The sequence below is a fragment of the Cimex lectularius genome, unplaced genomic scaffold (genome assembly GCF_000648675.2).
Source record: "Cimex lectularius strain Harlan isolate CLEC.00 unplaced genomic scaffold, Clec_2.1 scaffold332, whole genome shotgun sequence".
Lineage (NCBI taxonomy): Eukaryota > Metazoa > Arthropoda > Insecta > Hemiptera > Cimicidae > Cimex > Cimex lectularius.
Window position 1 is genome coordinate 231,044 of NW_019394218.1, and position 21,117 is coordinate 252,160.

Genomic DNA, 21,117 nt, shown 5'->3' on the forward strand with positions numbered 1-21,117 from the left:
TGATAATAAAAATTGGATGGTAAAATTATTAATAAATTTTACCATTAAAAATACAAAAGAAGGGATATATGTATTTCATGATACAAAAGTCTCCTTCTAACTTTAATGAAATAAGGAAGTGCCGTTTCAAGTTCTTTCATTTTCCTAGTTTCCTTCTTCATTAGAACCCAATCCCGTTCAACATTTTGCATTCTGGAATTTCCCAAACACGCAATACAAATTCAAAGTTTAATTAAAGTGCGAAATTTAATTGTTCGGGGTAGTACGGATGCTTCATATTAAAGGAAAAACTTCGGACAAGTTTACTGCTGCTAGATCTATCTTCAAGAAGGAACATTCATGGCGAACCTCATCTAGACGAATTTATTGACAAACAATGGAAATGGACAACAAATTGGAATATTCGTCGTTTGTGCGATATACGTTTCAAATTGGCAAAGCATTTAAAGAGGGCTGCGGTTTCGATTCTACACAATTATCCAACGAAATTATTTTAGGTTTGAACTCTGACCCCAATTTCCCTGGAACCGTGAACTTTGAGAAAACCTGTCACTGATCAGCCCCGTTAGAAACAGTCCAGGGAGTACAATAGATCTATTCCCAAATGGAATGCACGAAAGGAAGACCCTTTTTTTTTTAACTTCGACCGAAAAAGTAAAATTAAGACTATTATGTAGTACAGCAAATAGGTCATCTGATACCAGTTGAAGACTCAGGGGGTACAGTCCACTTATGAAGAAGTCTTCTTGTTGACGTTGACTCAGCCTTGACAGAGATGCACTTGGCAGTGAATTTTACCATTGTATCCTAAAGTGTGTCAAACCATCACCTTACATTACTCTTGTTTTAAGTTTTGCCTTGTGTTAACATTGGAAGTATAACACCTCCATTTTTCTAAATTCATTTGTAGTTTATAAAATAAATTATATATTTGCATAATTTATTTTATAAAGCAAAAGTGGATAAAAAAAAGGAATAGATATCTTATACTCCCAATGTGAACAATCAAAAGTTAAAGCAAGAGTAAAATGTTAGGCGAAAGTTCGATGCGCTTCGTAAATATGCAACGGTCAAAAAATCATGCATGACTCTGTGTCTCTCTTAGCTTTAACTCCGAACTTAATCAGTGTCCTTTTTTTGTTCTGTTATGTCATAAGCACAGTATTTATTTACGCTGGCATATTACCCATGAAGTTTTCTACTATTTTCATTTTACTGTCGAGCGTGATCGGCCGACCAGGGCCAGGTCCCCGCCGCGCGCCCGCACCACTCATTCAGCTCCGTCATCTCATCTTCTAAATTTCCATGCTTGAAGATAATCAAAAAGAAACGTTTATGGACTTTAGAAATCCATAGATTGTGTTGAAAGCTGATGGGTTGTTGGTTATTAGGACAGATTCTAAGTTTATTGGTTTTGAAATATTTGGGACTTTGCTCAGATTTTTTAGCAGTTTGTCTCTTTCATTTTCATATTCTGGACATTCAAAAATTATGTGGGAAGGATTTGAAGGGCAATCGCAAGTGGGACAGTTCGGAGACGATGCCAAACCGATTCCCTTCTTGTAGCTACCCCATAGGCCATGATTTGTCTTCAGTCTAAAAATAGTAGAATAGAAATCCTGGGCTATCGCCTTCCAAAAACCATGTTTTTTTCTTGAGCTCAGGAAACAGTGACCTGTAATAATTGCCAACCTTTGATGCGTTGTATTTTTCTTGCCACAGATTTCTACAAAACTTTTCCAAAATGTTTTTCCCGTCATCTTTAGGAATTTTAATGTCAAGGGTTGGACCTGATGTTGCAGCCTCCTTTGCAAGTGCGTCCACCGTTTCATTTTGCCATAAACCTGCATGCCCTTTCACCCAACACAATGCCACCCTTTTTCCCATGATTTTTGTCTCAAGCATTTTCCTACAGATTTGGGCAAAAATATAGTTTCTGCATTTATATTCTGGGGTAATGTTATTTATCCTTTCTACAATGCTTCGACAGTCTGTGAGGATACAAAATTTAGAATCACCCAATTTTCGTATGTAATCAAGAGCGCTATCTATCGCAATTAGTTCTGCTGTATAAACAGACATTGAAGTTGGAAGCGAATGTTGTTCCTTGTATTGATGTTTAGGGTCAAAAATAAATGTTAATGTTAATAGTAAATGTTAATTATGAGAACTTTATGAACTGTAGTTTAATCCGAGATTAGCCCAAAATATTTAATTATTACATTTACGTATAAATTAATAACCTGAATTTGACATTTTTCCTTACATGCAGTGAATTTTAAATAGATCCTAGGCCCCTCTTAAATTAATAATTAAAATAATAAACTCCTAAATAATTTTTTTTCTGCTTGGTTTTTATATATAACACAGTTTTATTAAACTTATATTTTTTGCTTGTTTACAAGTTATTTACAACACACAACTAAGCAGTTTCATTAACAATAAGTGGTGAGAGGGTTGTATATAACTTCTAAACTTAAAAATAAATAGTAAATAAGAATAATCAATAATTTATAATAGCAGTAATAATAAGTCTTTATTGAAACTTGGATACAAACAATAAAGCAAGCAAACAGAAACTTTTTATACATACTCACAGCCTCCATGTCCTTCTGAGACAATAAACTCTTTATAAAGTGCATTTTTATTTTTTAATGGGGAGTCACAGCCTTTTTTTAACAAATAAAATGTAAAAAGTGAAATTATACACTAATATTTGCAATAAAAAAAATAGAATAGAAAATATACAATAGATAGAAAAGTAGGTTTATAAAATCTAGAACAAATAAAAATTAAAGTAAATAAAAATAAAATATTCTACTCTGAGAGGCAAAAAAAGTGGCCACCCTTAATATTTTTAATTATCTCTTAGACAATCCTCCATTGATTATCTTATTTGGTATATTTTGTCCGTTTTTAAGGATTAGATATAAAACACAGATTTCCCAGTTCAGTTTATAATTGGATTTTGTAAATAAATCTTTAAATAGCCAATCTCTTCTTTGTAGGTTTTTCTGTAAAGCTTATTTCTAATGCTCTGGTGATTTGATTTTTTTTTTAAGTTGTACCATTTTTAAGTTCACATATGTTTGAGTGATGGTTGTAAGTGATACAGATTCGGCTAGAATCATAGCACTGTTGGAAGATGGAAGAAGTCAAGGGTATGTGGTCAGGGTTCTTACAATATTCTATTACAAGAACAAATGTCCAAAGAGTCTTCAATTGCTACCAAGGTACTGAACATTAGTCAATAAGGCGTGGATCAGGCCGCCGTCATATCACATTTCATAGAAGATTGTTTTTTGGTTTAGAATGTACTCCATAATCGAGATTCTACCACTGCTGAGATCAAATGACGGCTTCAACAAGTTAGAAATGTTATTGCCAGTGTATGCACTGTAATACGAAGACTTTCTGAAGCTGGATTACATGTGAGAAGGCTTGCCACTGGTCCAGAACAGCTCGGTTACTTTTCACAAGAAATCAATAGGTCTGAGCAAGATTGGACTAAAATTTGGTTTTTGGAGAGTGTTTGAGACAAGGTTTTGTTTGAGATTTTTTGATAGCCAAGAGATGGTTTGGAGAAGAACAGAAGGGCGCTATATTACCACAACATTTTCACTCAAGAGAAGCTGTGGTGTTATGGTTTGGGCAGGCATTTCTATGGAAGGTCACACAAACTTGATCTTCATCAAGGATCTGTGTAATACATTGAAGGTGTGTTATCAGACCAAGTTGTTTCTTATATGCCACTAATTGGTGACAGTTTTATTTTTATGCATGACGATAGTACCCCACAGCTAGGATCGTTGGTGATTACTTGGAACAGGCTTCAATTCAATGAGGAGCTAGCTTGTAATCCTGACTTAAACCTATCGAACACCTTTGGAGCAAGTTGTCAAAGAGGGTAAATATATATTACGCAGGGCGGGTGACCAGGACCCGAGGGGTTAAAAGCCTAGGTAGGCCCGTACCCCATCCCTAAAAGGTCCGGGACCTGGTCGGCTCACGAGTCCTGCATAAACCTTTTGGACCTATTCACAAACCCCAAGATGGACCATTTTATCTTGGGGAGTGTTTTGGTTATGTCCACTCCTTCGAAAGTATCAAATCTTTCCCTAGCATACCTATCACATTCTGCAAGGTTGTGTCGAGCCGTTTCTTCCTTTGTTTCACAGAAGCGGCAAAAGGGGTCTGGTAGAATACCTATTATGAAGAGGTGTCTTCTCAAGGTGCAATGGCCCGTTAGGATACCTATCAGCCTCCTAATTCCCCTCCTAGAGTTAGAGAATAACCATTTCGTTTCTTTTGGTTTGATTTCCTTCAGACACGCCTTCGATTGCCTGTGTTCGGGGGACATATTCCATTCTTTAAGGAATTGTTTCATGCCCCAGCAACTAATACTCTCTTTCGCTGTGCTTATAGAGTGGGGTAATACCAGTTGTGGCCCGACAAACGCAGTATTTGATCCTTCTTTGGCCAGGCTGTCCGCCTCTTCATTGCCATAGTGCCCCTTATGAGCAGGCATCCATATGAGGGTTACCCTATTCTCGTACCTGGTAGTAATCCTATTAATANTTTTATTTTTTTATTTTTTATTTATTTATTTTTTATTTTTTTTAAATATCCAATAAACAACAAAAATTAAAAATTATAACGATTGCAAGTATTTAATTAAAAAATCCGAGGTTGGTCATTTTTTTGCCACTCAGAGTATATTTAAAAACAATGATATGAGAAATTAACAATCAAATTATTTTGATAACAGTAATAATCTTCAAAATAATACATAAATCTATAAGAAATAAAAATTAAAGTAGAAGCTTAAAAATAAAATATACAACAATATAAGGATATGAGAAATTAACAATCAAATTACTAATACTATAAAAAATGAATGGAGAATCCACTGGAACAAAAGAAACACAACTAAATTATATAAACATCTAAAAAAGACATCGGACCCTGGCCTGCGTAACCTGGGCCTAGAAGGTAAAAGCCATACTTACGATGTTGCTCATAGGTCACACCAAGATCACGCATAGACACCTTCTAATGAGGGTGAGACCATGTAGGCACCTGTTGAGTGGAGAGCTTATTATGATAGAGCACATAATAACAGACTGTAAAGAAAGAAATACAACATGCCGCATGACCTGTGTGCAGCCTTGGTGTCTGGAGCTAGTCTAAAAATCCACTATTGCATGACCTTGAGAATATGTTCTCTGGATTAGTGAGAATAAATGTGTAAATGTAATTTATTAGTGTGAATGGAGGAGTATATAACCTAATGCTCCGAGGAATATTGAGTCCTCTGAGATAACGTGTACAAAGTCTGGTGTGTGAATCTAATTTATTTACATGAATGGAGGCTTATCCCCCAATTACCTCGAGAAGTATCGTGAATTCTGAGGTAGTGTGAATTAATGTGTAAATATAATTTATTAGTGTGAATGGAGAAGCATATAACCTATACCTCTGAGGAATATTGAATAATGAAAGAATCTTGTGAATGGAGAGGCATATCCCATATTACTTTTTGAGGAATATTGAGTACTCTGTGGTAGTGTGAACGAACTCTGATGTGTGAATGTAATTTATTAGTGTGAATAGAGGCTTACCCCCAACTACCTCGAGAAATATCGTGAACTTTGAGGTAGTGTAAATTAATGTGTGAATATAATTTATTAGTGTGAATAGAGGAGCATATAACCTATTACCCTTCAAAGGTCTAAGGCTGCCTGTTCCTATGTCCGTTTCCGAACTTACACAGGACTTTATCCTATTGCCCTGAGGAAAATTGAGTACTTTGGGTTCGTTTGAACTAAGTCTGATGTGTGAATTTAATTTATAAGCATTAATTGAGAGGCATATCCCCCATTACCGAGGAATATTGAATATCTGTGGTAGTGTACTTTTTACTTACTTTTTAACCAATATTTTGGGTTAGTGTCAACGACCCCGCAGTACTCGATATTCCTTGCGTTAATTAGAGCTATGCCCCATTCGCGCTAATAAATTACATTCACACTACCCCAGAGTACTCGATATTCCTAGGGGTATGGGAGATGAACCCCTCCATTCACGCAAATAAATACATTCGGTCCAATAAATAACACATATCACATACATGAAGGTACAAAGATCTATATAAAATAGAAAATATTTGTGGCCCTGAGATATTCGATTTTTTACCAGGGTTCACAGGAGCAGAGATCGTATCAACCCTCGAGGCGCCAATATTTTAAAAAAAGCCATATAAAAGTATGCTGTGATTCAGGGCCAGTTGGTTCGAACCTGGGACCTTTACCTTACAGTGACGAGCATCCACCAAAGCACAGGATTATTATTATTATAATTATTTATTGTAACTCATTATTAAAATCAGTTTATTTTGTTGTATTATTATTATTACTATTTCAACCAAGACCTTACATAAAAACATTAATTACTTGAAAGAAGTAATTTACTCAATCAGACAACTAAATATAATGGATTATTACTATTATTCATTTTTTGTTTATTATTATAATTCAGTTATGATTATGTATGTTATTATTTTTGATTATAACTAGGTACATACCCGTAAATAAATAATGATTCCTATCATGACGTAATTTATTGCTATATTCAAATCAGCATGTTGCTGGTTGTAGTTATCAGCGGGCGACGTTTGAGCGCTGAACGCCCAGTCGGCTGATAACTGATTGCAGGCCTCAGGGAGGGCGGTGGCAGAAGCGAACGTTCGTTTATCGCTCGCAGATACTCTCGATACGACACATGTCGCAGTACGGTGTCGCTGTTTGAAGTGTGAGTGGAAAGAGGACTTTGTACCCTTTGTTCGACAACAGTCCAGACACTCGAAATGATCCAACGCCCTATTGCAATACTGTTCTAAGGTGAAATCATTTCCAACTCAGCAACTCCTGCCAATCGTTAGCAATTTCTCTGTCTTCTTCGACGGCACAATGACCGCAGAGCTGAGGGCTCAATTTCTGGAGAAGGTACAAGAGGAACACAGAGGTAATCCCTTCTGCCTGCATGTATCCGTGTCTATTACATAATATGTTCAATCATAGGTCCTTTAAACTTTGTTATATTAGAAAACTAATTTCTTATTGAGACGGTGTTAACTCGATTAGGACATGTATATCAAAATTTACTGTAATATGTACACTTATTGAGTAAAAGCTGTCGGTTGTAATTGCCCAAAATGCACTGTCTCAATTGAGTCTTGTGTTATTTACAAAATTTTATATAATCAGATTAAATTCATTAATAAATCCAACAAGGCACCAACTCTTCATTTATCAAAGTACATCTTACCTTGAAGAAACTACCTTTCATCTTTATCAGAAGGAACTAAGGGCATTAACACATATCCTCAGTGAATATGAAGCATCAGTCTAGTTACTTCAGTAGACGTTTACATAACATTTTTATGTACAAAAAAAAGGACTGCGAAGAACAAAAGTGCTTGCTCTAAAGGTGGCTCCAGACATGCAAGATTTGCCAAATCCCAACTTGTGTGGATGTGCTTGGTTTTTATTGGAGCAACACTGTTCAGTGCTAATAGAATATTAAAAACTGGGGTATGAAACAATTCCTTAAGGAATGGAATCTATTCCCCGGACAAGTTTGTCAAGGGAATCAAACCAGTAATCGAAATGGCTATTCTCTAACTCAAGGAAGGGAATTAAGAGGCTGTTGGTATTCTGACGGTCACTGCCCACTGAGAAGACACCTCTCCAAAATGGGTATTCTACCAGATCCCTTTTGCCGTTTTTGCGAAATAAAAGAAGAAACGGCAAGGCACTACCTCGCAGAATGTGATAGGTATGCTAGGTCTAGATTTGAAACTTTTGAATATGACATCACCAAATCACTCCCCGAGATAAAATGGTCCAAAATCTTAGTGTTTATGAACAGGTCCACATCCAAGGTGAACAAGTGCAGGTTTATGCAGGACACGTGAGCCGACCAAGTCCCGGACCTTTTAGGGATGAGGTACGATGTACGAGTCTTGGTCGCCTGCATAATATATATACATATAATGTTCAGTGCTCGGCTAATTGTTGGTTTTCTTGTCCGCTTCAAAGTCCACAAATATTCATGAAATAGTCAAACTCAAAGCATCCACACGTTTGAGAATCAACTGTACTGTACAGATATCAATTGTAATCATTTTTTTTTTTCCAGTAATAAATTATTCCTAACTAGTATAGATGTATGAAGAATGTGAAATAAAAGCCTAGCAAGATAAGAGAAATGATAATAGATAAATAATAGAATATGTTAGAACAACATAGCATTGTTCTGTTGGTTAGGAATGGATTGACTAAACATAGCAGTCTTCCTGTTCAGAGTTCCTCAATCTGTAGCCAAACTAATGGAGAGCTTCTCTTCCGAATTGCAAAAATTGGAGGTTTTTGATGCATGGAAACGGATCGAAAGTAAGATGGGGCAACAGTACTCTGTAGCTGAGTTTGTACACGAAACGGTAACCGCAGCTACAGGCAATGGAAGTTTGTTGTCCATCACGATGGTAGTACGTTGAGGACTCACTCGGCACTTGGCAAATACATATTTGTGTCTGCACAAACTGGTTGTACGAACCTGCATGTGTATATAGACATGTTATTTGGCGAATACCGAGTCGAGCATCTCAAAACTTGACAAATTTTCGGCAGCATTTGGCATTGTCTGGAGCCACCTTTATAGGAAAAGTGCCCTTTCCAAGGGACTGTTTATAATTTATAAGATTTCGAGAACAGATCTATATATGTCATAGAGGAAACAATTGTTATAATTATAAATCAATAAAAAATACATTTCTCTTATTCAAACAATTTTGACGTTTTACATTGTACTCGCTTAAAGTTTAAAACTTGATGTTAAAATTTCCTGTGAATGGTTCTTTTGTTAGATATCAATGAAGCCTTTAGTTCCATTGTTTACTAGGGAAGCTTTTCACTGACATTAATTCAGCCTTATCCTAATCTTATAATTTACATCTAATGAATGGAATGAAATAATTACATTTAATGAAATGTAAATAATATAATCCAGCTAACATGTTAAATTAAATGTTTATATTATTATAGGTTTATATTATTTTATTTTCATTAAATGTATTTATTTCATTCGATTCAGTAAGTAATATTTAAAAACATAATTTATTGCAACATCACAATATGTGACAGTGGCCGCAATGGTTTAGGCATTGACTCATTATAAGGTAAAGATCCTGGGTTCGAATCCAGCAGCCCTGCATACAAACCTGACAAACTTACAATTGGGCTTCCTTTTTTCTTTTTCTTTTTTTTCCAGAAACACTGACACCTCGAGGGTTCAAATAATCTTTTAATTGAAATATCCTTGTTAAAAAGATCATTATGATTGACGAACTCTTATGAAGGTTGGGATGCTCGGTCAGGTAGTCATGGAAAGTAAAAGAAAAGAAAAACTACGTTTTTACATTTTGTCAAATTTATTGACATCCTCAAGGCGTGGGCTAAGAAAGATTCTATTCTATACAAAATTATTCAAATAATAGTAGTAATTTTAATAGTTTTGTATAGAATTGAATCTGACTGTTGTCTTTCTACCCTTAACGGGCTTTGAGGATGTCAATAAATTTGATGAAATGTCGGCATACTTAAAAAGTAGTTTTTCTTTCTTTTTTTTTCTACGTCTACCTGACCAAGCATCCCAACCTTCAAAAAAGCTATAAGGACAAATTAAGAAGCCACACAAATTGAACATAACAAAATTAAATAATTGATATATAATATGTAAATACATACATAAATTATAAATAAATATATAAATCAATTCATTAGATTTTAAGATTACGATAAGGCTGATGATGCTTAAAATTTAAGTGAAAAGCTTCCCAAATAAACTAATAAACAGTCGGAACTAAAAGCTTCATTGATATTCAATTGTATTGATGGAGATCCACCAAAAAAGTACGACAAAACATGTAAAAAATTGCTTTTACAAATTTATTTATATAAATAATATTCCATGTAAGTATTTAGTATTCATAATTGAATGTATTAATTACTTAAATTGATTATACTTTTTATCAAGGCAGGGAGCCAAAGGTTGTGGGTTCGAATCCCGCTTATGACACCAGTTTTTTTTTCATCTCAACCGAGACCTAGATAAAGAGTATATTACAATTAATTAAGGTTTTTAGTTGAGATGAAAAATTAGTTAAATTACGAAATTAGTGAAAATAAAGAGTATAATTAATTTAAATAAATAATAGTTTGTTTTCTTTTTATTATTGGCAGATTTCCACCCTAAAGATGTAGCTAGGGTTAATACCGATGATGCATGGCTAAAACGGTTTCTCACTCATCACGACCATGTGATGGAGAGTGCCCTGAATATGTTGCTTGAAACGTGTGAATGGAGAAAAAATAACAAAGTCAACGGTCAGTAGTATGATTGGTATTTGTTGAACCATGCATGATTAGAAAAAATCTTTCAGATTTGAATGAAAACACTGTCCGGAGGGATTATTTGGAAGAAGGTAGTCTTTTCATACATAACAAAGACAAGGATGGGAAGCCTTTGTTGATCTTCAAATGTTGTAAGCACGTCAAAGGGCAAAAGGATTTTGAAGAGCTTAAAAAATGTGTTATATACTGGTTTGAGAGGGCAGAAAGGTAACTTTACAAATTAGTTAAATGAAATTTTGTTAAATTTCATTTTGATTTGTCAATAACCACCATTATTCTTTCTCTAGATGTGAAAATGCAGATCAGATAACTATATTCTTTGACATGACAAATTCCGGCATGGCCAATATGGACATGGAATATACAAAATACTTAATTAACTTGTGCAAGCAGTATTACCCAAATTTTTTAAATTATATACTTATATTTGAAATGCCTTGGATTCTCAATGGTAAGTAATGATTGATTCATTTTGAACATTGCATTGGTTTATTTTATTTCTCTCTTTTAGCTACTTTTAAAATCATTAAGTCTTGGCTGCCTACAAAAGCCGTTCAAAAAATCAAATTTGTCACCAAGTCATCATTGGATGAATATGTGGACAAAAGCCAGTCATTGAAGATCTGGGGAGGAATTGACCCGTACTCATTTACACTGATCCCAATGGATCAGGTCAAAATGGAGGATAACAAGAAAAAGGTTGTTTTATTGTATTAAAATATATATGCATTTGTTTGTTCATTATTTTAATTTTTATGCATGATCTGAGAAATGGACACTTTTCTATTTTACTATTGGGTTGTCCTGAAATGCAGGTTTTCATGTTTTCTTTCAATTGCCCCTCTCTGAAATTAACTGTTTACATTTGAAGGATTATTCTTTTGTACAAATTTCAACACTTTTGAATTCTCTTCCAAATAACTATGTTTGTTTACCTCAATAGCATTTCGTTACTCTAGTCTTTACTAAGATGCATGATTTTTGTGCAATATCATTTTTACGAAACTTTGTCAGAAACCCCCAAACAGCCAGAAACGTTAATGGAGTGAGAGCATTGTTCAGGAGATGGTTTAAAAAATTTCTAGAGGGAGACTTTAGCTTTGATGACAAAGAAGGTCGTGGAAGGATTTCTTCCCAATACGATGACGTTTGGGAGCTTTGCTCAAAGAAAATCCCAGAAAAATTGTTTGAAAAATTGCAGAGAAATTTTCAGTTAGCAAATTGATCGTTGCTGCCCTCCTTAAGGCAATTAGAAAGGTGAAAAGCTTGAAAGTTGGGTTCTTCATGTATTAAACAGCCACCAAAAATATCATTATGAAGTTTGCCTTCTTTGCCGAAACAGAAACAAACCTTTTCTGGATAGAATGTTACTTCTGATGAAAAGTGGTTTTCTACAATCAGCAGACTTCAGGACAGTGGCTCGACAAAGGGGAACTCGCACATTTTCAAAAGCCACCAACTCATTAAAAAAAAAGGTGATGGTGAATCTTTTGTTGGCCTCGTTTGTGCTGATTTACTACAACTTCTTGAATTCTGGCGAAACAATCAACGCCAAAATGTAGTGCTCTCAACGTGAAGCAGTGCACCAGAAATTGGCATTATTGAAGCCATCTTAGCCATTAGCTGTTAATCGTAAAAGATCGATTCTGATAAACAACAATGTTCGGTGGTCCCTGTCTCACATGTTACAGCAAAACTGTTCGATCTTGGTTATGAGGTTCTGCCTCCCTATTTGAGAGGTTCCCTGAATTTTTTTTTTTTTTTTTTCAGAAATTGTTAATAATAAAGACTCAAAAATATATTCAGAGGGTATAGAGAATTTGTCGCCACATTGGGAGAGATATAGTAAGAGTGATGAAGGGTATTTTAATTAACAAAAAATGCATAAAATCATTTATTTAATTGTTTTTATTTTATAACCATAAACCTGTGTAAGTTCCAAGTAAGTTCCAACCCAATACTGACATGAAGTAAAACATTTTAAACTTTTAAGGGCCTTTTTATTACTTTAACATCTAAAGTTAATAAGTTTGCTCTTCTCTCGTATTTTATCAGCCTTGTCACTAAGTTTATCTGACAAAGCAATATTTTTTTAAAGGATTAACATTAATGCAGATAAGAAAATGTTATTGACATTTTTATATAACTGTTTGTTTATTAAGAAGCGTATTTTTCAAAGTGAATTTTCTTGTTTACTCATGGCTTTAGGTCTGCTTTGCATTTGGTTACTTTTATTCCTTCTATTTTCGATAAATATGATCTATATTTGTATAATATAAAAGGATCAGGGTGGTACAGAATTATACTTGATTCTGTATGATCAAGTATGAAAATCTGAATTTTAGTCATCCAATCATGTTATATTGACTATTTGTATCATGGACTTAGAAAGTGTTTGAATACAAAATTTACCTTTAATATTATTCAATAACAATTGTGTATAATCTCAGAACATTTTTGGAAAAGGGTTATTCCATTATAGAATTCTCTGAATGTTATAATTTCTCAACTTTCCTTTTGGATAAATACATACTTGAAACGTCTAAAATGAAAATGAACTTACTTATAGATCCCTTTGATTTTTTTAACCTCATCATTTCAAATAATGTTTCTTGAAAATGTCTTGAAAACCGCATTTCTATATATAAAACTATACACAACAACAATGTCAAAAACAATTTTAACTTTATAAATCCTCCACATATGGCTACGAGATGTCATCTGTTTGCCTAGTTTTTCTCTAGGATATAATGCGGCAAATCGGATATGTCCTATAGAAAACTAAATCATGAGCAGTATATAAATTACTAATTTCTTTTATATATTTTCTTACCTAATAACCAATCTAATACAATTTCAAAGGGCATTAGTTGTCCATATTTCTCTTTTTTTTTTAGTATGTTTAAGTGTGTTTGCTTTCCTTCTTCGTAAATTTGAAATCCAAGATGCAGTGTATCAAACTGATAAAGTTCATATTCTTATTAATTAAAGATTATTTTTATATATTTTACATACCATTATAATATAAAAATAAATGTCTTTTAAGAATATATGAATAATTTGACTTGATAAGCATAGAAAACCACAAAACCGACTCTATAAATAAATTCGACATTTTTTAAAAACTTATAACTCATATTGAAAATTTAATCTGATCATACTTCTAGGTCCATTTTGCTGATGGTTCACCCCTTTCGGAGTCGAGTCCAGCCAGTTTTGGAGACGCTACACACGAGGAACTCACCAAAAGTAACTTCATGGGTTTTTCATTACATTTCAGAAATTCACACATTGTTATCCAAATCCAAAACAGCTGCTTAAAAAAATGTACTTTCATGTACATCAACATTTATCTAAATCTTACGTACTGATGTAGGCAAACAGGCTATATTATCCATGGAATGGACTCGAAATTTACTTTCTTTTACAACCTATTTAATAACATAATAAAAACCTATTTGGGAAATAAAAATGAACACCCAAGACATCAAACATTAAGTCTTAACAAACCAAATGAAGTGAAACAAGGTAAGCAGAAACATAAAACAAATTTTCAAAAGTACATCCTACATCTGCACCATAATCTAGACATTTAAGAAACAATTTAAATTAATGACATTTAAAAACATTCAATTAAAAAAAACCATTGATACATCCATATATGATTGATATTTATTTCACATCTAATGAATAGTAAGAGTGTATACAGGGTGAATTGCTACTCGTGCTACAAACTTCTCCAGTAGATTCTTCACCCTAAAATGAACAAAAAAGTTCATATTGTCCATGGTCCGATTCTCAACNGGACCATGGACAATATGAACTTTTTTGTTCATTTTAGGGTGAAGAATCTACTGGAGAAGTTTGTAGCACGAGTAGCAATTCACCCTGTATAATAGAATAGAAAAAGTGATTATTTAGACAGAAAAAATTCTTTGTTTTTCTTATTAACATATTGCTTTTAGGCTAGAACTAATATTCATCTGCCGAGTTAACTCAAGTTAAGTTATAAGCAAGAAAACAACAGTATACAATACAACATACGTAATTACTATTAATTCATAAACATCTACGTGCACCCAACAAAATGATGATAAATAAACAAAGAGTTCCATTCTACAACATATCTTTTACCATAATAAATTATCAGTATTTTGATTGTAAGTTATATAAAGGGGTTTAACAAAAGAACACAAACAAGCCTCTGAGCTTTCGATCAATAATTGATTTCAGTTATTAGTCTATTCCTATATTCTAATGTTTGCATGACAAAATGATATTGAACAAAATGAAAAGGAATTGTTTTTATTATGAATTTATTTAGTTTTTTTTTATATATATATATATATATATATATACCCTTTCCACCACCACGCCGTACCTGAGGAAGACCCCATACCGGCGGAAATTTATTTGTTTGTAATTTACTTCCTTACTTTTCTTTCTTAATTTGACACATGAACTCAGATATTACAGTGTGTATTGATATAAAAATTGTGAAAATAAATCCCCTCTTCGTTTTTTCACGTTTTGTAAATGATCCTTTAAAATCTGCAAGTAGAACTATGATTTACAAAAAGTGAATAAAACATACTTACCCCACCTTTATTATTTCTAATAAATCCCCTTCCCTATTTATTTTAGCAAAGAAATGTAATTGTTGGGGACCGCGGTAGCCGAGTGGTTAGCATGAGAGACTCTCATGCCGCGGTCGTGGGTTCGATTCCCACCGTTGCCTCTGGCCCTTTTTTCACAATAACCCCCCCCCCCAAATTTGAACACACATATACGAATTGTCACATGGTTAATATGCATAGTTCATAACGCAAAAAAAAAAAAAAAATGTAATTGTTAAATTAATTGTACTTTTATCTAAGGTCTTGGTTGAGATGAAAAAGCTAGTGTCACGAGTGGGATTCAAACCCACGACCTTTCGCTTAATAGGCTTGAGCTATCGTGACTTCGATCTACTCGGACACCAACTCCTCATCTCAGTATACAACCATTCAAATTTTCCCTGTTTTTGCCATATTTTCAAATATCGTGTGATCAGGATTCTATTCTCAGCGACTTATGAAATGGCCACAGGGAGCTGTTAGCGAAGGAAGTACAGTTGACTCTTGGTAATTCGAATTGCTTTTGAACGAACTCCTCAACAGGTCACTTCCGTAATTTGAAATAATTCTGCGCATTTTGATACACTCAATAATACTAAATATTTTTCATAACAGGGGGAGAAAAAGCATGCTATTAATTGAAATGGAGCCTCTTCCCATTCTTTGTTTATAATTGGCACTTTTTCTTTCTTATATTCCTATAAATTTCCATGTAATCTTTACTTCCTAACAGCTTAATTTGCCTCAAATTTTCTCTAGTTTATTATGTTCTTTTGTCAGTGTTTTGCCAATGTTTTCTCAGCACTGGTCACTTCGGAAAATCATTTAATAAACAAAGGATGCCAGGTCACATTGTAACACTATTGTTTTTTTTTTTTTTTTTTTTTTTTTTTTTTTAAATTCGTAACTATGTTCAATTTTAAAGTTGATCTATATGTTCAATTTAAGTAATAATTGAAATTGAAAAATACATCTTTTTTTTTTCTTTCATCTTGATAATTCAAATTATTTTTGTAGTCCCTTGGGTTTCAAATTATCAAGAGCCGACTGTACTTCTGTAATTATTATACTAATCCATATATGTATTTATTAGTCATGATTTACTGTATTAATTATTTAAATTAACTATACTTTTTATGTAAGGTCTTGGTTGAGATGAAAAGTGGTTTGAACAGAGGCGTATTGAGCCGAAGGTTGTGGGTTCGAATCTCACTCATGACATTAGCTTTTCCATCTCAACCAAAATCTTAAGTAAAAAGTATAATTAATTTAAATAATTAAAACAGTCAATTACTGCTAAATACATGTATGGATTAATGTAATTGCTAAAGTTTTGAGAAGACCAATTTCTGTGTGCCAAATGTTTTCAAAAACTTTCTAATCAGTTGTCAACATTTAATATTGTTAATTAATTTTTTATAATTGTTGTGTTATTTTGTCGGTTAACTAATTGAATTTTAACTAATATTACTATTGCGTTAGAATTTAGAAATGACTGTATTCTTAATTTTTTAAAAAGGCATTGTTGTATTTAAAAATCAGCTGGAAAAATTGTACATTATTTTCAGCATCAAGGCTGGCCATTACACCTTCAGATGCTATCGTATTTAAATCAGAATGGAAAGAAATATCTGCTGTGATAAACGTAAAAAACACCAGTGATGTACCTGTTACCTATAAGGTAATTGATCTATTTTATTTACTTTTTCTAAGGGGACATTGTTTCTATTTTCTGTTATTTTTTCAAGGTTAAAACTACTTCCCCTGAAAAATTCAAAGTCAGGCAAGGGCTTGGAATGCTGCCTGTCGGCGGTGAAGTCATCATAGAGATTACATTGATCGCCGGTTATACTTCAGCAAATATCGTTCGAGATAAATTCCTCATATTAAATTTTCCGCTTGATTCTGAGGTGCCCAGCACATCGCTTAATGAGTGTTGGCGAGTACGTGTATTTATTTAAACCCTGTAAATTCATTTATAATTTTGGTAAATGTTATTTTTCAGAGTTGTGATACAAAAAAGCTCGAACAGCATTTTTTGAAATGTAAGGTCGCATCATTGACTCAGTCCCTCAATGGTACGGCCAGTTCTCTTCTGACTTCAGAGGATCTTCCGTCTCCAGCAAGAACGGACATTGAAGAAAAAATTGCCCAACTTCTTATCAGTGTAAGTGTACAATATATGCACTTGTCTCGCATAAATTGCCACAGTTTTAATTAATCTTGCTAGAGTTTTTGTAACGTTTTTACTCAGGCACAGGAAAAGTTATCTTAATTTCCATCAGTAAAAACTGATAAAAATGATCAGGCTTCTTGAATTTTATTAATAATGGTAATTGACTGACTACCTGTGTACTTCATCATGTAGTCCACGATTTTGTAGTAAATATGCCAAATCTTTCGTAAAAATGTGTGAAAAAATGAAGAAGCCAAATTTTAATTGAATCTTGATGATTTCAGGTGTATAATAGAATTATTATGCAACAATTTTATTATATGCTTGATATATGTGTAGAGAGGTTTTGGTAAATGATGTTCTTTTCTTAATGCACAAAAAATGTAATTTTCAGGAGTACAACAGGGTGGCCTTTTTAGGTGGCCCGCCTGAATTTCTCTTAAGCCAATGACGCTAGCAAAAAAAATACATTTTAATATTTTTCAGTCTAGTTTGTATATTTTTATCTTTTTTTGTAAAAAAAAATTATACAGGGTACCTTAGGGTCAACTTCAAATTTTCAAATACAACCCTATACATTCTGACAAATCTTTTAAAATTTTTACGATGAAAACATTGGTGCAATTGAATTTTAAATTGGTTAGAAAATGACAAAGTTATAGCGAAAGGTTTGAAAAAAACGCATTTCCGTTTATTTAGTCTGCCGTTAGAGGTGAACCTGAATTCATCAGTCCATGGAAGAACGTCTTCATCCTCCCAAATTGACATTTGTGCAAAGAACGATAGAAGCTTGTCATAATCAGAGTCCCCAAGGCCCTGGACAAACTGAGGGCGATATAGCTTAAAATTGTAAGACCTGGACTACATCTCTAATTTTTTTTTTTTTTTTTGAAAAACCTAAAGCCAACATTTCGTAGAGAGGAATTCAGATTATTATTTACTTACAGGAATTAAGATTTGGTCTCATAATGCGAGTTTGACAATGATAGAACGTAAACAATAAAGGCAATTAATGTTTACTTTAGGGATGAAGCAAATTATTGGAATTAACAACGAAACATTCGAAATGCGTTTTTTCAAGCATTTTGCTATAACTTTGTCATTTTTTGACCAATTTATCCTACATGTATTTTTTTTTTTTTTCTAGTAGCAAATCCAATGAATTATTGTTGCTTAGAAAATGTTTTTAAAAAAGTTTTAATATGTACTCCTGAAAAGTACAGTTTCTTGTGTGTTATAGAAAGAACATCATTTTAAAAAACCTCTATACATATAACTATAAATAATAATAAAATTGTTGTACAGTATTAAGTAGTTGTATTAACTAGTTTTTGCTCGAAACCATCAAGATTTCACTTAAAGTTTGGTTTCTTCATTTTTTTTCATACATTTTTATATAAGATTTGACTTAAAATATATTACAGGAAGTGATTTTTAGAAGATGTACTTCCATCCTACTCTAATTCATATTCTTTGATGTGAAATGATTTTGTGAATATTTTGTAAATTAAGCATTTTTACCTTAACACAGGAGCAAAACGTAAGTGAAGAGACCTGTGTTATATTTGAAAATTCCCAAAACTATTTAGATAAGAAGTCAGAAAGTTCGATAGAAGCAAGCATTTCACAGCTCATTACAAGTGTGAGTACCTCAGTTATTCATCATAGAAATCTCCCCAGAGATGACACCAATTATCTATATATATAAAAGTGAATGTTCGTATGCGTGTTAATCGTAAAACAAAAACTACTGAACTGATTTCAATGTAACTTTCACACTTTGTTTTTATAGAGCCGGGCGGGTTTAGAGACTATCAAATGGGCATGTAAGAAATAATGGGTGTCAAGATTTACAAAAAAAAAGAAAACACTTTTTATTATTTCCCTGGGCAACTCCAGGTTATAACGCTATATTTAATAATTGTAGACATTTAAATGTCAGACCATAAAGAATATGCTACCATTTTCATAATTATTTTTTACATTTTTACATTTTACATTTTTTTACATTGGTTTTCATTGTAATTATTTTAAACCATAGTTTTAGCTAAAAAATATAATTTAAAAATGTTTCAAAATAAGAAATTTCAGTCATTTTGTATCCTTTTTTTTATATAATTATTTCCTTATTTTAATAGAATTAAAATCAATGAATTCAGCTTGTTAATTTGCAAAAAAAACAACCCAGCTCACAAAATCCAATAAGTTAAAATGTTGTAGGTGAACACAGGGAACAACGTCAAAATATATAAAAACTATAATCAATTATGTTTTAGAAATTAAATTCAAAATTAAAAAATGCCCAGAATCTTTACTCACAGTCATAAGCAATCCAAGAAATGCTGGTTATACCTTCAAATATTTAAACGATAAATAATTTTGGTGATAAATGTGACCGAGTTCAAAAATGAATATAACACAAATGTTTTTGCCCTTATTTTCCAGTTATGTAATCCAATTATACTAATAACAAAGTAATCGCATAATTTTTTTCTTAATTTTTAGATGAATCATGTGACAGAATGTTGTTGCCAATTAAAATTGGACATTCGCTTTCTTCAGAGAATTGTCGTCTTCCTCACATGTACTACTTTGTGTTTTGGCATGCTTTTATGTTATCGGTAAACATAGCCTTTAACGATGTTCCTGGTCCAAAAGTAACGTAGTGTAAAGCTCAAACGAAAATGCATATTGTAAATATTGACAGTTCTTAAATACACATCATTAAGATCCAGCAACTGGTTATGGATTGGCATTTATTGGTAATTTAAAATTTTAATTACAATTAGCTGTCAAGCAATATTTAAAAAAAATGTTTTTATGTTATTTTAAAATATTTATTGTTAAATTATATTGCTAACTTTGACTAGTTAAACATTGTTGCTTGATCAAAAAAAAATATTTAAAGAATTATTGTAATAAATTTAAAAAATTAGAATAGATGTAAATTTTGGTCATACTTTTTTCTTCATTTAAAAAAGTTATTTTTAATTATTAGCCTTTAAAATTAATATGTATTTTTTTACTTGTTTTTGTTTTGTTATTTTCTTTTCTTTTTTTTTTAATAAACATAAAAGCAGTTATCATTTAGAACCTTAACTCTCCTGCTTCTTCCGAGTTAATCAAAATTATAATTGATCATAAACATAAACGTTGTTTCTCATAATGTAAAACATAAAAGGAAATGATATGTGGGATGTATGATATGATATGTGATGTGATTACTATACTAAATTAGTATTAAACAGCTAATGCAGGTGGAAAAGAAAATCACCATCCAAGTTTATTTTTAGTCAGTACTCGCTTAATTACAATTTGCATTCATTTGCAGCTTTCTAAATTAAACAAAATGTGTGTATAAGCGTTTGTTTTAAAACCTAATTTCATAGAAAAAAAAGAAATTACATAAAAAAGGAGTATTAAATATTTGCGCAATTTAACAAGAATATTTCACATACATTTTACTTTCACAAACGCAAATTATTTTTTCCATCTGGATTTGGGTCCATATTTTCCTAAAATATTAAAAAAATATCAAATCAGCATTAATTTGTCAAAAAGCTTCCAATTTTTTTTATCAAACATTAGGTATGTATTATAAATAAATATAGCGTGTATTTATTGTACAGTTTGATTTTATTTTTTAAGGGTTAATGGACTTATTTCTCCCTTATGATTTGTTTAAGAAATCAACCACTTGAAGGTGTTTTGTTTTTTTTAAAATGCCATTTGTATATTTTTGGAAACAAAAACTGCTCGTGTAAATTGAAACCAGGAAGGAAAAAGGGAACATCACAAGTCAGTTGGTTTTTATGCAGTTAAAAAAACATATATGTATTTATATTTTCAGTAT

General features: G+C 32.4%; 1 protein-coding gene and 1 long non-coding RNA gene across 3 annotated transcripts; one reads left to right on the forward strand and one right to left on the reverse strand.

Annotated features, from left to right (window-relative positions):
- Positions 1–4,872: 4,872 nt before the first annotated feature.
- LOC112128272 lies at positions 4,873–6,661 on the reverse strand. Its single transcript, XR_002910922.1, has 3 exons — positions 6,584–6,661; positions 5,010–5,079; positions 4,873–4,909 (listed from the first exon to the last, which is right to left on the reverse strand). It is a non-coding gene; the product is annotated as an uncharacterized LOC112128272 (long non-coding RNA).
- On the forward strand, positions 6,652–20,007 carry LOC106663562 (motile sperm domain-containing protein 2-like). 2 transcript variants are annotated; one of them, XM_014388470.2, is made up of 11 exons: positions 6,652–7,023; positions 10,302–10,445; positions 10,502–10,679; positions 10,760–10,923; positions 10,984–11,171; positions 13,640–13,721; positions 16,657–16,769; positions 16,837–17,031; positions 17,094–17,255; positions 18,796–18,906; positions 19,770–20,007. In XM_014388470.2, the coding sequence occupies exons 1-11, from the start codon at positions 6,969–6,971 to the stop codon at positions 19,887–19,889; spliced, it is 1,512 nt and encodes a 503-aa protein (XP_014243956.1). In that variant the 5' UTR covers positions 6,652–6,968; the 3' UTR covers positions 19,890–20,007. The 2 variants fall into 2 exon arrangements, with proteins under 2 accessions (XP_014243956.1, XP_014243968.1); XM_014388482.2 differs by lacking the exon at positions 18,796–18,906.
- The last annotated feature ends 1,110 nt before the right edge of the window (positions 20,008–21,117 follow it).

Bases quoted from the DNA above. Each gene is read 5' to 3' on its own strand.
- LOC106663562 (XM_014388470.2), top strand. From the start codon at position 6,969: ATGACCGCAGAGCTGAGGGCTCAATTTCTGGAGAAGGTACAAGAGGAA. The intron at 13,722-16,656 runs GTAACTTCATGG...CATTATTTTCAG, and splicing joins ACACGAGGAACTCACCAAAA to CATCAAGGCTGGCCATTACA. The intron at 16,770-16,836 runs GTAATTGATCTA...TATTTTTTCAAG, and splicing joins ATGTACCTGTTACCTATAAG to GTTAAAACTACTTCCCCTGA.